Source organism: Glandiceps talaboti, chromosome 5, assembly GCF_964340395.1.
Source record: "Glandiceps talaboti chromosome 5, keGlaTala1.1, whole genome shotgun sequence".
Taxonomy (NCBI): Eukaryota; Metazoa; Hemichordata; class Enteropneusta; family Spengelidae; genus Glandiceps; species Glandiceps talaboti.
In genome coordinates this window covers 21286949-21299814 of record NC_135553.1, presented here as the reverse complement: position 1 = coordinate 21299814, position 12866 = coordinate 21286949, and the positions used below count along the sequence as shown (strand labels likewise).

At 34.5% G+C, this 12866-nt stretch overlaps 1 protein-coding gene across 1 annotated transcript in view; it reads right to left on the bottom strand.

Annotated features, from left to right (window-relative positions):
- The window catches only part of LOC144435488 (transient receptor potential cation channel subfamily M member-like 2), an 18583-nt gene continuing 5717 nt past the window's right edge, over positions 1-12866 (bottom strand). Inside the window, exons 8-23 of the mRNA XM_078124080.1 lie at positions 12213-12348; positions 10722-10794; positions 10064-10176; positions 9755-9886; positions 8682-8762; positions 7945-8047; positions 7203-7301; positions 6311-6410; positions 5887-6118; positions 4909-5184; positions 4125-4256; positions 3339-3593; positions 1903-2077; positions 1452-1605; positions 1098-1276; positions 1-195 (exon numbers count right to left, since the gene is read on the bottom strand). Of these exons, the coding sequence (XP_077980206.1) occupies positions 65-195; positions 1098-1276; positions 1452-1605; positions 1903-2077; positions 3339-3593; positions 4125-4256; positions 4909-5184; positions 5887-6118; positions 6311-6410; positions 7203-7301; positions 7945-8047; positions 8682-8762; positions 9755-9886; positions 10064-10176; positions 10722-10794; positions 12213-12348 (2371 nt within the window). The 3' untranslated portion in view covers positions 1-64. The remainder of the gene's footprint in view (positions 196-1097; positions 1277-1451; positions 1606-1902; positions 2078-3338; positions 3594-4124; positions 4257-4908; positions 5185-5886; positions 6119-6310; positions 6411-7202; positions 7302-7944; positions 8048-8681; positions 8763-9754; positions 9887-10063; positions 10177-10721; positions 10795-12212; positions 12349-12866) is intronic.

The following is a 12866-nucleotide window of genomic DNA, read 5'->3' as shown; positions in this document are numbered from 1 at the left end:
CACATAATCAACGTCAAGTACGGGTAAGATAGCAATACTCAACATCTACACCATAGTAGTACATCTATTTAACAGAAGACAAAGTATTTATCGTTGCATTCGTATGATCCTGGTTTTTCTTGATGAAATAATTCTCCATGTGTTTTCTTTCGAATAAATTCAAGTATTCTTCTCTGTGGCCGTCAACACGTACTTCTATCCAAGATAGCATAAGATAACAATAAAACATTAAATATTATGATACAATATACATAATAACTTCATCACGTTAGTGACTACTGTGTGTGTTGTGTTATTCAAATCATTCTTCAATATTTCATGATGAGATGGGTTGATGAGAGGTACTTAGATGTGATTAATTAGCTCATGTATATTATACCCCCTCCCCCCAGATTCAAAGAAAGTCTGACGCTTCTTCAAATCGCAAATTTAACTTGCTTACAGTCCCCGGCCCTTTGCGACGTCGCACCTCAGTAAATCTCAATTTCCCCTAGCTCATATGTAACATTAGGGTGCCAATTATAACAACGTAAAGGTACATGTGAAAACTGGATGTGCTCGTCATCAGGTAATCAAATGTGAGAAGAGACAACGTATTTTATATATATGTATGTCTATGTATGTATGTATGTATGTATGTATGTATGTATGTATGTATGTATGTGTGTATGTATGTATGTGCGTATGTGTGTATGTATGTATGTATATATATATATATATATATATATATATATATATATATATATATATATATATATATATATATATATATATATATACACGCTCTGCCACTGCGGTATAGAGCACTGTCTTAGCAGATTATATATATATAGATAGATAGATAGATAGATAGATAGATAGATAGATAGATAGATAGATAGATAGATAGATAGATAGATAGATAGATAGATAGATAGATAGATAGATAGATAGATAGATAGATAGATAGATAGATAGATAGATAGATAGATAGATAGATAGATAGATAGATAGATATGCACCACCGTAGAGGAGTCTGATATCGAGAACAAATGAACCTATTTAGCATAGTTGATTACAATTACATAAAACAACAACGTAGTTAATAGAACACTTACTTAGAGTATGAGATTCCATTTTGTTCTTTTTCAGACAATAACGACCCAGTAACCAAATATGGTTGAAGATAATCAATGGTGGTACCAATGCAGGTCTATCACGATACTCGTGTATTAACCCACATCGGTAAAATCGCCAAATTGTCTCTGCGTTGTTCTGCACTCGCTGGAATGTATAACTGCAAATGTAAAAAAGAAAAACATTTTGTAAATAAGTGCTAACTGGAATGACGGAATGACTGTTCTCTCATTAGAAAGTGTGCGAGACATATTGGCGTGTTCGATTCCGGATTTAAGTTTTCAGCTAATGTCGGTTCTAATAATATTTTGGATTTTTGTTGAGAAAAGACTCACCTGAACATAGCGATAAGTAGATTTATAAGCAATATGTTGGTAATCAGGAGGTATATTGCTGTCAATGTAGGGGCTACCCACCGATAGTCGTCAACTTGTGGACAGGTATCCATGTACCGAGGGTCTTCGTAACAGGTTTCATTATCAATAAGACCTTGAAATACAATTGAGATTAACCTGTTGGTTGTTTGGTTGGACTACTGATTGATTGATCAAGATCCATCCATCCATGATTTCATCCATTCATCCATCCATCCATCCATCCATCCATCCATTCATCCTTCCATCCATCCATCCATCCATCCATCCATCCATCCATTCATTCATTTATTCATTCATTCATCCATTCGATCAATCGATCAATCAATCAATCAATCAATCAACCAACCAATCAATCAATCAATCAATAGATAATTTACACATATTATGTGAAAAATTGATAGTACTGTACCTTCAATCTCTTCTAGAAATAGCTCTCCATAAAGTTGCCAGTATGGTTTATAGATAGACTTGAATATCAAGTAGACTTGGCGATTCATATTTGGATATAAGATAGCCTCATTGGCTACACCAAAGCCGACGATGAAGACAACGAGAATGAACAGAAAATACAGGAGGTCGTTCAACTGTGAAAATAAAACACCATGTCTTCAATATGCAAATATGACATATATACTAACAATTGGATTGATATTTAGTCAACGGTTGTAAGACCAAAAAGGAAAGAATTGTTTCTGGTCAGGACAGTTAGTCTGAAATGGTGCGAGGATGTGATTTTGTTTTAATTCTCAACGAAAGTGTAGGCCTTTGAACAAACCTGTAACTCAGTCTATTATTTATGACAGTTACTGTTCTTTTTATTTTATTTAGTTCTTTAGAGCAAGCTTAAGTGTGTATGTGGGGGCAGATGTCAGTTGCTTGTTCACGATTGGTTCTGCAGTTGTCTTTACTGAAGTAGGGAGGTGTTATTTTTGTGTTTTCCCTCAGATGTGCAGACTACATGGACAGGACAAATTTAAACACACACAAAAACAAGGCCGAAGCGATGGTACTTAAGTGATGCGCTGTACAACCGACATTTGTAATAATTGCCGAAATTTGTAATAACGCCGATATTTGTAATAAAAAATCACGTTTTTCGTGTAATAAAACAAATTTCGGTTTATTACAAATTTCGGCAATTATTACAAATGTCGGTTGTACAATGCGCGCGCTGACCAGAAACAATTTTTTTTTTGCCTAGAGTGATTTGAGTTTTCGATTATTATTAAGCCAATTTATGATCGACAAATCAGTTACACAACAAAACTTACACAATAAACATTATGCTATGCTCAGGATAGCAGTACCGATGCACAGATTAATCTTTTGTTAAAAACAGTCCGAACAAAGCCAAATTAGGACGGTTACATTGGTTTCAATTTTCGACAGAACGAAAATGTTTATACGGACGTTAATAGATTACTAGTATTGGTTTCCACATTTCTCTAACTTTGGCCATCCAGGGATTTTCTTGACTGTTGTTTTCAGAGATAAATACACACCTAATATTTATTTTTCTTGTACATACCTTCAACAGAGTGCACATGTTCATAGTAAAATTGCTTACTATTACCGTAGCAGCCATATCATTCAATTTTACAAATATATCTGAGCTACATTTCGAGACCACAGCAGCTACTAAATGTATGCACTCTGGTGTTTAAAGCTGATGTTATTTGTAACATCCTACCGTAACTTCAACAGTGGTTGCCACTGTTACAGTAACTATGGAGACAGGTGTGCAAACAAATAATTTATCAACGTCGACGTCCGTATAAACATTTTCATTTGATCTCTTCGTGGAGAGCAGAAAAGATTTCCAAACACGAATGTACATTTACTCACCATCTTCAGGATCATTATCACTTTTGGTCCAATATCCTGACTCACAAAACCCATAGGAAGCAGTCGCACGCAGAAACATATGAATGTCACGCTATAGCTGACCCTAGCTGCTGAAAATGCACTTGCTGGAAGACTTAGTCGTAGGATGAGTGACAGGATAAACAGGAGATACATGACAAGGTCAAACCTATTCCAAATCTCGGAGGCCCAGCTGTATACTTTGTATCTAAAGGTGTTTGGCTGTCGTGTGAACACCTGTAATGGAATTGAAGATAATTACATTCAATGTCATGTATACGTAGCCGTTACTATAATGGAATAGTTCAGAGTAGACATCGCTGTCTTGCTAACACCACTGAAGAATGTTATGGTAATAACATGTCCAACTAATTACATTAACAGATATCTTCAACCAAACTAGTGATTTAATTTCAATCCATGCATACGTAGTTCGATCGATGATACGCAACAGGTACTCGGCAACTCATGGAGAGGTGACAACCATACACCTCTTTGGGCTAATATTATCGATTGGCGACCTTGTTTTAAACAGAAAGCAGATTTATCATACAAATTCCCGCCCACTGAAGTAAGTTGAATGTGGTGGCATCGATTTAAATACATTTTAATTCAAGAACTGATATTACTTATTCAAATTGAATTCAAATGTCCAGAACTAATGTTGGTCTAAATTACGCGCTATGAGGCGCATGTGACCATATATGTAGCAAGGGTAGAATGCTTTTAATATTAGTGAACAACAAATTACTGAAATAACCCTTTTACCTGTCGAAATTCATCCACGATCAATGTTCCTACCCAAATGATAACAACATACTCAATGGTACTTGGCTTCCCATCATGCAAGTCGGTCAAAATGAATAAACCGAACAGAAATAATAGTATAATGTAGGCAATCTGAAAAACACCAAATGTAACAAAATCTGTAATTTTTTTATCTTTCAATACCAAACTTTGCTAACTGCCACACGGATTCAGTATAAAATATGAAGAAAAGTATACACCAAAACATGAGTATTGATAACACATCTCCTGGTGATGTGTGAATTATGTAATTAAATTGCCTAACTCCATTTCGGTTGTCTTTTAGCGGTTGATATCAATAGCAGTGTGTGGTATCTATATATTTATTTAATTGATAGACAAGATATACTAGTATTAAAGGGTAGCTTAAATACATTTATGAACATCATAACTTTCCAAAATTCTGAGTGGACTGATAGAAGAAAATAACGTTGTTACCATGTCCGAAAAATGTTTATATGATGAATGATATGCAATTGTGCAATATCTGCAAATTTCTAGTTTTGCATGATTAGAAAACTCGAGTCATGATAACGCTTATCGACAAGGTAAAAACACACACACACACACACACACACACACACACACATATATATATATATATATATATATATATATATATATATATATATATATATATGTATATATATGTATATAAATATATATAGTATATATATATATATAGATATAGATATAGATATAGATATAGATATATATAATAGAACTACGAAATATTCCAACTCACTACATTATACATGAATTTAGTAACCGGGGCTGTATAGTAATATGTAAGTCCCTCCCAAAAAGTAACATCGTCTATACTTCCACCAGAATGGCGTACTTCCTCTGCTTTACCGCATGATTTGATCTCAGATTTGCCCCTGAACAAATAATTGTGTATTTTATTATCCGTAATATCCGCTTTTTGCGCATGCTCTCGACCTTCTGCTTCGATTTCGACGTAGTCTTTCCACAGAAAAGTCATGAATGGAAAGATTGGGAAAAGTGTGCCAACAGCAAACTATGGAGAATAAATAAAGGAAATGAAAGTAAACAAGTTATAAATCAAAAATGCATATCAAACGTATATCCTATTTGCACATCTTAGATCCGCGTGGTAATCTTAAAGGGACTTGGCCTGCTACTTGAAAGTAGTTTTCGTCATATTTCTATCTAAATAAAAGGTTACATATAGCTAATTACCATTCACTATCACTCGTCTAAAAAACCAGCAGCCACTGACAAAACTCCTACCGTATAAACTGATGTGATACTGTAGTCTAAATTATATAAGAAAACGGTGACGTCATTTTATTCATATGGTATGAGAAAACAGTATCACAGCAGTTATGATGAAAAAATACTTAAAAGTTGCAGACCGTGCGACTCATTTAAAACTCAGACCACTGAAATTCTCTTAGTGCTAACCCTTCGCAAAATTATCCTTCAACATTTTAACTTTTAAATTGTAATAATTGATTAAAAACCATTTTGTATGAATTCTGCTAACTTTTTTCTCACTCTCTGTAATTTAGTTTGGCAGTACTGTATGGTGTTTTTTATCCACTGCCTCGTAGAATGTATTTGTTACTTGACAGTAATTAGCAATATACTTTGTTCTGGTTGTACTTATTTTTTTTATTACTCGTACCCACTGCATCGTAGAATGTATTGTTACTTTGACAGTAATTAGCAATGTAATATTTGGTCTGATTATACTTACTCCTATCCACTGCAGTGTGGAATGTATTTGTAAATTCCCTTTCCAAGCTCTCTGTAATTTAGTTTGACAGCAATCGTGTTCAATGAATTTCATCAATTCACTGGAATACGCGATTTGGATACATGTCGAATTGCCCCAATCACGCAATGTTCGCACTAAGGATAACTTTGCCTTCTTTTTGTCATCTTCATAACAGTGGTCCAACACTCCAATGGCTAGATCTTCAAACTCACTAAAAGGATAGGAGAAGATGAAATGGTATACGTTGATGAAAATAACTTACTGTTCGTCTATTTGGGTAACATGGAGAGTAAGAGTAAAAAGTATATCCGAGATTGTTTTCGTGTACCATTCAAATCGAGTAATTTCTCAACAAAGCCGTTGTGCGATTTGAAAGGACAAAATTTGGTCAAAGACAACTTACCTCGCATGATTTGTTAAATAGCCACACAAAGAAAGTTCTTCATTTTTTTGTGCGTATTTTGATAAATGCTTCAGGATCCTAGCGGCTATTAATGCAGCTCCTAATTGCCAATTAAACAAAAATATATACGAATTTATTACAAGCTGTACCATACAATGCTTTTTTTTTTTATCATTTACGTTTTGTTTTTATTTGAATACTAGTTTATATTTGAAAAAAAATTGTCTTGTCTTTGGTTTTACCTGACCGATCCTGTGTTTCTTCAATCAGACGAAATATTCTCTCTTTTTTATATTTATGCCCTCTACGGCAGGGTTAGAAGAAATCTCAACGTAACTGATGGTAAGATGGCGTTCCCTCAAAATGCGTATATGATTGTTTATTGCTGTAATTCAGGACGTTTAATAAAACAAATGTACCCTGGCGTTCATTATCACTTTTAAGTCACCTACACTGTCAAATGTACGATGAATTGAGACTATCACGAACGATTACATCTACTGTTTTATTAACCAGCCTTTTTAAAGTGTTACGGTGAGAAACATGAGTGTGAAAACTACCGCCTTGAAATAACAAGATTAGTTTACTGGCAAATCAGGAGGAAAGCACACAGATGACATTTTAGTTTACATAATTGTAAAAAAAATTGTTACCCAATTGTTTTATTTTTAATTTAAATTACCCTGGTTTATAATTATATTACTCCAAACCATTTTTCCTTCATTCTACTAAGAGTCCCTGAAACCTACAAGAGGCATTTGGATATTGCAACTACTTGCACTAGTCTTCGAATCGTAACGACAAGGTCACCTATGTCACTCTTATTTTACTAAACTGAGCGAAGGAAATATTCCGGAATGATTACATAATTGTCGGATTGAACATACATTACCTATATTGCAGGTTCTCAGTCTCCTCCAAAACAGCTTTGCTAACGCCATTCTATTCAGTAACACCGCCCATAGAAATAAGTGTTTGTCAGCATTATCAACTTTTTTCATCTGCAATAGATGAATAACAGATGTCATTCTGCAAACAATTTTATGTTGCTATCAACTGATATCGATATATTAATTTTTTTATTCGTTTTTTTTTTTTGTTTCTTTGTAGTTGTATTTTTCAAGATTTTAATCAGTTGTCTTGTCAGATTATAGTTATTTTAGTACGCAAATAAATATATTTGCCAACGGCCATTTTGAATTCCACGGATGCATCGCGAGGCTCAAAAAGTTTACTTGTTCTCGATCTCTCTTATACTACCATCGGTAGTATTTTTATATCAATATTTTACCATTGAATAAGCCATAGATATGAACTGTGTTAATTAGGATTACGACCGAATTAGTCCTGTAAAGTCATTTTCATAATGAAACAATTATTGCATTTTTTCCAAATGCATGTTGCACAATGCTCTTGTTAATTCATCATTAGACATTTCAATTCAAAACGGTCAAAAAATGAACATTTGTAAATATTCAAATTATTTTAATGAAACCTTTTCTAAATTGTGTATTGCTGACTGTTAAGACAGATTTTATTGGTCTGTAGATGATTAAAAAGTAAATATTGGAAGGATAAATTATTTCCAATTCTCGGTCTTAATTACTGTACCTTTTCCTGATTAGTGTCTCCACTTTCCTCCGACTTTGCACCCTTTTCCTGATAGAGAACGCCACATTCATCCCGAGTTAAGTCCTTCAGTAATTTTCCGACTTTGAACAGTATTTCTTTCACTTCCTGCAAAGAGTATGAACAAGTTTGCGACACTGGAAATTAACTTTATAAACTTTATAAAATTTGTAAGGATTTCTTCAGGATTAAATGTCCATTCTGACAAAGCAGTTGGCGTCACAATTACCTGTAACAAAATATCGCTATTGACGAGTCATAAATCCGCATCACTTCTAAAACACTCGTGAGTCATCGAGGCTCTCTTCAGATCAGTAACTTCCCAACACTGTTTTGCACTCGCGTGTTGTCTTCCGTGCTTGTTGCACACACCCCCACATGACAATAAACCTGTGCGATTTGTGATATCACAGAGGGACTGTGATGCATCTGTCTGTATATCTACGTGACGTGACAAATACTACTAGGCAACACGTTGTCGATAACATAAGCTTATATCTGGCATACACACAAAAGCTAGATCTCATTGGAGATATTGTCACCGAAAAAGAGGAGAGAGAAAAAGATGATTTGAGACGCTTCAACCAAGCTTTATGTTATGGACCGTGACAAATATCAACAGGGCATTTGTGGTATTTCAAATTGCAGAGGAATTTTGAAATGGTCATAAATTTATTCCATAGTTCAATTTACAACAAACATGGTTATGTTTTTTAAAATTTCCGTTCTATAAATTACTTACACCTTCGCCGCTTTGAAGTTGTTCCTGAAGGATATCTGTACAACTCGTCTTACCATCAATACAATTGGGCATGTTGATGACCTGTATTAAAGGAATTGTTTTTTTAAATGATGTATTTATTGCGCAATTTTACAAGCAAGCACCGGTGTATTTCACCCATCGACAATTCGACGTAGACAATTCGTGAAAGCCCCCCCCCCCCTTTTATTTCAGCACATTTCTGCCAGAACGTATACCCACGATATATAAATATAAAACTACGTTTACAATGAGTGTCGGTTGAGTTCAAAAGAATAGTTGTCTGGCTTGACAAACGTCTCATATAGCATTGCTACATTTGATCGTCCAGCTCAACAAAAATCTCACAAATAGCATCGCTTGACATAACAGAAATCTCTCCCACATTGCTACACTATTGCATAGCCTGAGCTGCCATTTTAATCAGATCATCGCTAAATCATGTACTTTGTAACAAAGTGTAGGATTCAAGGCATGTCACGTGGATCAAAATGTAACAATTTTCGCCAAATCTTCTACATTGTAACAAAGTATACAATGGCTGGAATGTCGCGTGGATAAAAATGTAACAATTCCTATCCTGCTAGGCGATAAGATGTAACAATGTTTACAAGATATTTGTTTCTACTCAACCGATTGCTATTGAATTACGAAATTGTCATGGCCTAAAAAAATTCTTTGGTTCAGGTTACCCGACCCCACCTAGTTTTACACTGCCGACCCTAAAAAATTTACGTATTCGAGAAAAAAAAATAAAATCGCGAAAATTGTTTAAGTCTCACGAGAAATACTGAACGTGGAAACTGACATCGCCTTAAAAAGACGATATAAAACTTCTTCCAATCTGTAATGGCTGTACATCTGATGGGAAGAAACCAATAACACAGGGACCATATGGAAAACAACGGAAAACATAACTAACTAAACTAGACACTTACACATGAAAAATAACATTTAAAATTGAGCGTAATGGGAACCGCACATTTTTTAAAGGCCAAAAGGGTATATACATTTTTAGCAAACTAAACAATACACACTTTAGCCTGAATACTGACCTCGTAGAGTTCTTCCAATCTTTCAGATGTCAAGAATTCCTCTAGGTTAACTAAATGAGCAAGAAAGAGCTCGATGAAATCTGCCTTGTTCTCTTTTAGAGCTTTCGTCATAATATCATCGACATTTACCGACTGTAAAAAAAGACAAATTTGAAAATAGACTCAGATATATAAAGGTAAAACGGTGTTGGTCACAATTAACTTGTTTCTCCTTCTTGCATCCACTACAAATGTTTCATATCGTAACAATGCATTACAATATCGGAGGATAAACCTTGACATTTTACGTGTTACAGTAAATACACTGACCTGCCATTCTCTCCGTTTTTCAGCTGTAATGATTTCATTTCTGGCAATGTCACATCGATTTAAATTTAAAGCCAACTCTAACTGTCCGTATACACTTTCTGATATGGCTGGAGCTACGTACGGGTATAAAATGGTTTGATTTTAGTTCAAGTTACATTCGATGAAATGTGTACTGTTAGAAAGTTGTAATACGCACATTTGAATTTTTATTGTGCAAACATATCTGTATAAGTTGTATTAACATGATTAAAATCTATAATAAGCTTAATAGTTGTGGTCACGTATTTCCCCAACACTGGAGACGCCATCGCTAAAATCTGGACTGGAAAATACATACATACATACATACATACATACATACATACATACATACATACATACATACATACATACATACATACATATACATACATACATACATACATACATACATACATACATACATACATACATACGCACGCACGCACGCACGCACGCACACACACACATATAATATATATTATATTATATTATGTTATATTGTATTGTATTGTATTGTATTGTATTGTATTGTAGTGTATTGTATTGTATTGTATATTATTATATATTATATTATATTATATTATATTATATTATATTATATTATATTATATATTATCGGTTTGACAGGCTGGATCACCTTGTAAGATGCTATGCAAGATTGCTCCATCAATGTCGTTGTATTTACTTTCCTCAATGTCAAACAGAGTTATCTGAAATGTACAAATATAAAAATGTATATGTAAAAAATAGCAATATTTAAATCAGTAGACTGTGAGCCCCCCCCCCCCCCCTGCAATAGCCATAAAATCCCCACGTTGCTTACCAAAGAGAACCCTCACAGACTAACTTGAATTACATGCATGTTGGAAGCAAACGTTGTCGTGTCTTTTTAGGATAGCGACGCTTACCTTTGTAAATAAACTATAAAAAAATCTTCAATATTTCATGTTTGACAAGGAAATTCGCTGGATATTAGGGCACATTCGATTTTACATCACAATACATACTTCCATGTATTCATAGTATTAAATAATTCATGTTTATATCATTTGTGACAAATTATATTATGATGACCCTTCATTCCTTAATATCATAACCAGGCAAAGCCCATAAGCTCGTGCAGGGTAGATTCATTTGTGACCGGCTGTCTCATGCCTCACGATAATTTTGTAGATAGCGCCCTCCGCGTGGAGAATGCACATAGTTTATAGAACACTCATGCTTGCATAGTCATTGAGCCGCACTGCATCCTTGGGTAAAACCACCAAAGAAACTTCACATAGAATGTAGGACGCGAATGCGTACCAGTCATTGAGCCGCTGTGCGAGCTGTTTCAGAATTAAAATAATATCAAAATAAAAGTATAAATTTATAAATGAATCTCGTTTTAATTTTATTTATATGACTGTGAGGTATAAGATTCAAATGGTGTACAGACCGAAATATTGATAATTGGGATTTCTAAATGACACTTATATTGTCATCTAGTCATATTCACTAAAAGCATTAACTCAGGAGAGCTGGGAGTTCACCGTGACCTCGATTCACCCATCGAAGCTCAAATCTAAATCATAAGATACACGCACAGGGAGCTCAGGCTCAGTTAGTTTTGTTTATAACAAACAAACAAGTAAACAATAAATAAATAAACAAGTAAACAAACCAACAACTAACCCCCCCCCCCCCATAGACACCAATGGAGATACCCTAGGGCATCTCATTTCCATTGTTGACTACATGTGTGTGTGTGGGGGGGTGTAGTGTTTGTTTGTTTGTTTGTTTGTTTGTTTGTTTGTTTGTTTGTTTGTTTGTTTGTTTGTTTGTTTGTTTGTTTGTTTGTTTGTTTGTTGTTGTCTATCAATGTATTTATGTACTCATTTATCGGTTTATTTTTATGTGTTTGTTTGTTTTCTGGTTTATTTGTTTGTAATTTGTTTGCTTGTTTACTTGTTTGTTTGTATTTGTAAACAAAACTAACTGAGCCTGAGCTCCCTGTAATGCAAAATTATGAAAATTACGAACAGAGGAAAATGTATTTGTACATGTACAGTAATATTTTCCTAGACGAGATGGGAGGTACACGATCATGACAGTGTCATTTAAACTGTTTATTAAGGTATATACTTACTAGCTTAGTGAATTCTTTGCTTTCCACAATCTTCACCAAGAGATCAATGCAATCTTTAAACTCAGGCGAGCCTTTTGTTAAGCCAGGAATGGTTTCGGTTAATTCCTTGTTGATCATACTTTCAACAGAGTCGGTACTACAGAAGTTCGATACAAACCAGATATGCATTTAAAGTGATAATTTTCTTAAAGAAAAAAATTGAATATAATTATTGAATCATATAGCTTATTCAAAGGTATTTCGTTTAAAGGTTTTATTCTCGCAAACAAGAGCTGTTATTTCTCCCGCGACACCGTCTTGGACGGTGCCGTAAAAGAGGGTGTAGTCTACGACGATGAAAGGTTTATCACAATTACTTCACTCACATGTTGCATTCAGCTGTGAATTATTAAAACGAACGTGCCATTAACGATAACAAAATAATTATGCAAATTAACCTGATCAATATACGAGTGTTTTCTCGTCCATTTTTTTGTGATAATGATATCGTTGTGTTAATGTAACAATGATTTGTTTAGTTTACTCCCCCCCCCCCCCATGATAAACAAAAATCAAGCACCCCATCCTCAATTCTGCTGGCAGCCCTCCCCTTGGGGCGGTGTTTGTGACTGCAATCTTACCTAAGACACTGATATTACAAGAATTAACAATCGC